This window comes from Rhinopithecus bieti, unplaced genomic scaffold, assembly GCF_001698545.2.
Source record: "Rhinopithecus bieti isolate Rb0 unplaced genomic scaffold, ASM169854v2 scaffold_33021, whole genome shotgun sequence".
NCBI classification, from domain to species: domain Eukaryota; kingdom Metazoa; phylum Chordata; class Mammalia; order Primates; family Cercopithecidae; genus Rhinopithecus; species Rhinopithecus bieti.
The window spans coordinates 257,569-263,568 of NW_016813941.1; the positions used below are offsets into that span (position 1 = coordinate 257,569).

Sequence of the window (6,000 nt, forward strand, 5' to 3'; positions counted from 1 at the left end):
CAACAGTGGTTTTCAGATGTGTCCAAAGCCTAGTACTACATCTGAGAAAATAGATTCTCAGTTTATATTATTTGAATAAATCAGAATTTAGTGATGTTATTGGTGACCTTTGATGTATTAGGTGATGGAGTTCATTGAAATATTAACTGAAAAACTTATTTTAACTTTCTTTATATATTTATCAGTTTAAAGACTGTGTCATTGGCCAGGGGCAATGACACAGTCTTTAAACTGCACTTTGGGAGGCCGAGGTGGATGAATCACCTGAGGTCAGGAGTTCAAGATCAGCCTGGCCAACATGGTAAAACCCCGTCTCTACTACAAATACAAAAATTAGCCGGGCATAGTGGTGTGGGCCTATAATCCTAGCTACTTGGGAGACTGAGGCAGGAGAATCGCTTAAACCTGGGAGGTAGAGGTTGCAGTGAGCCGAGATCGCACCATTGCACTCCAGCCTGCTTGGGTGACAGAGCGAGACTCTGTCTCAAAACAACAACAACAAAAAAACAACCAAAAAATGTGTCATTAATTATGTGTTAACGGTCAAGTTGACTTTTAAGAGAATCTGCAATTATGGTAGATTCTTGACTGTTTTTTGTTGTTGTTGTTGTTGTTTTTGTTGGTTTTCTTTTTGAGACAGGGTCTCACTCTGTCACCCAGGCTGGAGTGCAGTGGTGTAATCTCAGCTCACTGCAACCTCTGTCTCCTGGGTTCAAGGGGTTCTCCCACCTCAGCTTCCTCAGTAGCTGGGATTACAGGTGTGTCCCACCACACCAGGCTAATTTTTCTATTTCTAGTAGAGACAAGGTTTCACCGTGTTGGCCAGGTGTTGTCTTGAACTCCTGACCTCAAGTGATCCGCCCACCTCAGCCTCCCAAAGTGCTGGGATTACAGGGTGATCCACCACACCTGGCCAACTTGACGGTTACTAACATGTAAAGTTATTTAGTGGCTAATATGTGTCAAATACATTTTTATGTTGCAGTTAAGTGATGATATGCAATAAGATTCAATTTTCTTTGTTTAGCTCGATAGCTACATGATCTTAATATGTAAGCTTTTTCTTATTTTGCAGAGATCCTGCATATTTTGATGAAAATTGGCTAAACAGAATCAAAACTGAAGTAGGAGATAATTGGAGGCTAAAGGTATTTTATTTTTCCATCTGTTAAATCTTTAAATATTTGTATGTGTATAATATCTGTTGATTTTTTTGGTCTGATGTATCCAGTGAGCTTTAGAAACTTAGGTAGCCTGCAATGAAATAATGTAGAATTGAAGATTGAACTCACCTGGAGTTGTGCGCCTACGCATAACATAAGTTAGTAATGCATAGCGACCAAGGGCATGGAGCCAGTGTGCCTGTGTCCACATCATAGATCTGCCATTTACTGTCTATGGGGAGGTGTTGTGACCTTCCTTTGCCTTGGTTTCCCCATTTGTAAAATGAGGATTAATATAGCTTCTGCCTCACAGAAATGAGTTATTATGCCAAGTACTTAGAACAGTACATGTGGTAGTTATAATAAGATAATATTGATCATTATTAACTGTATCCTAAACACTCAGAGAATGAAACATTTCCATTTCCTTCCTAGTAACCTTTAAGTATTTTACAAGCTTCTTTAACCAAAACTTACAATAAGAAAAAAAGTTTACATTACAACCAATTTCCCACCTAAATGTGTGCGTGTACGTAGCTGAAGAGGTTTTTGCCCTTATGTTAGGCAGTGATGTTTGCATTTTATTTTTAAAAATGTTTGTTGTAATCCACTAAATTATTTTTTTAACTTTATATTTTGGTTTTTGTTTTTTGAAATGGAGTCTTCTCTGTCCCCCAGGCTGGAGGGCAGTGGTGCAATCTTGGCTCACTGCAACCTTTGCCTCCCTGGTTCAAGTGATTCTCCTGCCTTGGCCTCCCAAGCAGCTGGGATTATAGGCATCTGCCCCCATAGCCAGCTAATTTTTGCATTTTTGTAGAGACGGGGTTTAACCCTGTTGACCAGGCTGGTATCAAACTCCTGATCTCAGGTGATCCACCCGCCTTGGCCTCTCAAAGTGCTGGAATTACAAGCATCAGCCACCACACCTGGCCTATATTTTGAAATAATTATAGATTCACAAGGAGTTGCAAAAAACGTGTACTAAGAGGTTATGTGTACCTTTTACCCGGTTTCTCCAGTGGTAACATCTTACATAAATATAATACAATATCAAAACTAAGGAACTGGCATTGGTAAATCCATATTTTATTCAGATTTCACCAGGGTTACTTGCACTCTGTGTTAGTGCGTGCAGTTCTGTGTAGCTCTGTCTCATATGTAGCTTCGTGTAACTACCACCACAGTGAAGACCCAGAACTATTCCGTCACCACACAGCTTCCTGTGCTGCTTCTATAACCACATCCACACCACCCCTAATCCCGTGCAACCTGTAATTTGTTCTCCATCTCTGTGATTTTCTTAACATTAAATTGATTGTTATGACCCAGTAGTTTTCATGTCTGACAGTGGAGAAACCTGCAGCCATTTCTTTTTGATACAGACTGGTGAAGACTCAGACATACAAATGATTTAAGCATGTGAGGTGCCTGAACTTAAGACATGTTCAGCTTGAGTTATCTTTATATTTTCCCCAAGAAACATGTTTGATAACAAAAATATTTATTTATTGCTTAAGTATTGGGTTTGCCAAAATCTAGTTCCTTCTTTTTACTAAGCTAGTAAATGAAAACTGTTTAGTGGCACTGAGGTTTTTTTGGTTTTTTTTTGGTTTTTGTTTTGTTTTGTTTTGTTTTGTTTTGTTTTGTTTTTTTGAGACAGAGTCTCACCTTGTCACCCAGGCTGTAGTGCAGTGGTGTAATCTCGGCTCACTGCAACCTCCGCCTCTCGAGTTTAAAAGATTCTCCTGCCTCAGTCTCCCGAGTAGCTGGGACTACAGGCGCACGCCATGATGCCCAGCTAATTTTGTATTTTTTAATAGAGACAGGGTTTTGCCATGTTGGCTAGGCTGGTCTTGAACTCCTAACCTCAGGTGATCCGCCTGCCTTGGCCTCCCAGAGTGCTGGGATTACAGGCGTGAGTCACTGCGCCCGACCGGCCCTGTTTTAATTTCTAAACAATCTTTCAAGGGCAGGCAGTTTATTTATTTTTATTTACTTTTTTTGAGACAAACTCTCACTCTGTCACCCAGGGTGGAGTATAGTGGCACGGTCTCAGCTCACTGCAACCTCCACCTCCTGAGCTCAACCACAGGTGCATGCCAACACACCAGGCTAATGTTTTAAATTTTTGTAGGGATGAGGTCTTGCTATATTGCTCAGTCCGGTCTCGAACTCCTGGGCTCAAGCTATCCTCCTGCCTCAACCTGGCAGGCCAGGCGCGGTGGCTAACGCCTGTAATCCCAGCACTTTGGGAGGTCAAGGCAGGTGGATCACTTGCGGTCTGGAGTTCAAGACCAGCCTGGCCAAGATGGTGAATCCCGCTTGCTAGTAAAAATATAAAAATTAGGCCAGGCACAGTGGCTCACACCTGTAATCCCAGCACTTTGGGAGGGCGAGGTGGGCGGATCACAGGTCAAGAGATGGAGACCATCCTGGCCAACATGGTGAAACCCCATTTGTACTAAAAATACAAAATTAGCTGGGCGTGGTATTGCGCACCTATAGTCGCACCTACTCGGGAGGCTGAGGCAGGAGAATCACTTGAACCTTGGAGGCAGAGGTTGCAGTGAGCCAAGATGGCGCCACTGTACTCCGACCTGGCGACAGAGCAAGACTCCGTCTCAAAAAAAAAAAAAATTAGGTTTTTTGGCGGGTGCCTGTAATTCCAGCTACCCTGGAGGCTGAGGCATGAGAATTGCTTGAACTCAGGAGGCAGAGGTTGCAGTGAGACAAGATTGCGCCACTGCACTCCAGCCTGGGTGACAGAGCAAGACTCAGTCTCCAAAAAAAAAAAAAAAAAAATTTGTTTAATGTTACAGCATGTTTAAAACAATTTATGATGTTTAAAATAATGCTACTAATCATTTTGTGTCTGCTTACTGGCTTAATCAGAAGGAGTTGTATATCTCCTCCCAGTAGGCACACAGATAGATGTACATACCCACATATGCTGTCCCCAGTGTCATGAGTAGGGCAGTGGTAGTATATGGAGACGGGTAGAAAAGTTTATCATAGTCTTAACATTCAGGACTGAACTTCTTATTCTCTATACTTTATTTTATGCTATACTTCAATTTTATGATGCCATTGATTAAAGACAAGATATACGACCGGGCACGGTGGCTCACGCCTGTAATCCCAACACTTTGGGAGGCCAAGGTGGGCAAATCACCTGAGGTCAGAAGTTCAAGACCAGCCTGGCCAACATGGTGAAACCCCATCTCTACTAAAAATACAAAAATTAGCCAGGTGTGGTGGCAGGCGCCTGTAATTCCAGCTACTCCGAAGGCTGAGGCACAAGAATTGCTTGAACCTGGGAGGCAGAGGTTGCAGTGAGCCGAGATCGCGCCATTGCACTCCAGCCTGCCTGGGCAACAGAGGGAGACTCTGTGTCAAAAAATAAATAAATAAAGATAAGATATAGCTTTTTGTGATGTGATTTAAAAAACGACCATTTTAAATGAATGGTAGTTGATTTTCAAGGCATTTTAATTTCAAACATTAAAAATACGGGAAAATGAACATCCTAGAATGAAAGAGATAAAGCATATTATGCATTTTCCATATCTACAAATTTTTATAGACATTTAAGCATGTTAATTTTATGAGACCTGTAAAAATAAATAAGCAAGTTTTCAGCTTATTTTCTTCCTTACAAATAAATATGCCTTTAATTAAGTACTGGATCCCATTGCTGTCATTCAGGCTCTTATTTGAAAGCCTCAGTCCCTACTAGCTTGTTTTCTAGGATGTCTCAACTACAGACACCAGCCAGGGACAGCTAGATCAATAAAATAATCAATAGAGCTATATCACATACCCATTTAACCTAACATAAAACTGTATGAGTTGGGTCAAACAAAAAGAAAAAATTATAGTTTACAATAAATAGGGCAGGTGATTCTGCCTATTCTTCACCTAACAGGGCTCATAAACATTTACTTTGATGATCAACTGAAGAAACAGTAGTTTTGGTTTTTTTTTTCTGGTAGGGGAAGAATTTAAAGACATTATACTTTATGGGTTATTTTAAAGAGATTTTACTATAATTTTTGCTTAATACTCTCTTTAGAAGTTAATTTCTATGTAGATGCAGTTTGACTTTTCTGGGGAGAATAGCTCTGAACTCAAGTCTTCATTAAGGATGGCATATTTTTACTTTACCCACAGAAAACCTAAATAATTTAATCTTATCGTTAAGTCTCATTCAGTTACCCTCCAGTTGTTGTCAGTGTGGTCATAACGTTGAAAATTCTACATAATTGGAGACATAATTTGTTTTATAAATCTCTTGGATTATATAAAGCCATAATAGTACTTTTTGATGATGATGATGATAATAATTCAAATATGCCTTTGAATTTTATTTTTTAATATTTACTTTATGATTAACTGCAGTGATTGGTTGGCTCAGAAATTTTTTGTGTTAAATTATGTTTTCATCTGTCATGCCTTTTACCCAGTTGTTTTCTGTCTCTTTAAACAGATAAGCAATTTAAAGAAAATTTTAAAAGGAATCTTGGATTATAATCATGAGGTAAAGACTTTTTTCTCATTCTGCTTAGAAGTATTACTATAGGATAGTTTAATTTTATAATTTCAAGTTAAGGAAAAATTGCTTTCAAAATTAATCATCAGTTTGTCCTTCATTTTATAATTTCTATAATAGGATGATGGTTCAACCAACCATCTGTGAGTCAGTTAATAGATGGATGATCCTTTTCACTGTATTATGGGTAGTTTGTAAATGATTACTAATTAATGTCAAATTTTACTTTATGTCATCTATTAATTCTGTCTTTTCTTCCTTGTGAAGATAGTTTTAGAGTTCATGCAC

General features: G+C 39.4%; 1 protein-coding gene across 1 annotated transcript in view; it reads left to right on the top strand.

Moving 5' to 3' along the window:
• Nucleotides 1-5,700, top strand: part of LOC108513372 (protein Hook homolog 3-like) — a gene marked incomplete at its 3' end in the record, with an annotated part of 31,393 nt that extends 25,693 nt beyond the window's left edge. The window contains exons 3-4 of the mRNA XM_017849113.1: nucleotides 1,076-1,148; nucleotides 5,650-5,700. Of these exons, the coding sequence (XP_017704602.1) occupies nucleotides 1,076-1,148; nucleotides 5,650-5,700 (124 nt within the window). The remainder of the gene's footprint in view (nucleotides 1-1,075; nucleotides 1,149-5,649) is intronic.
• Between the last annotated feature and the right edge of the window lie 300 nt (nucleotides 5,701-6,000).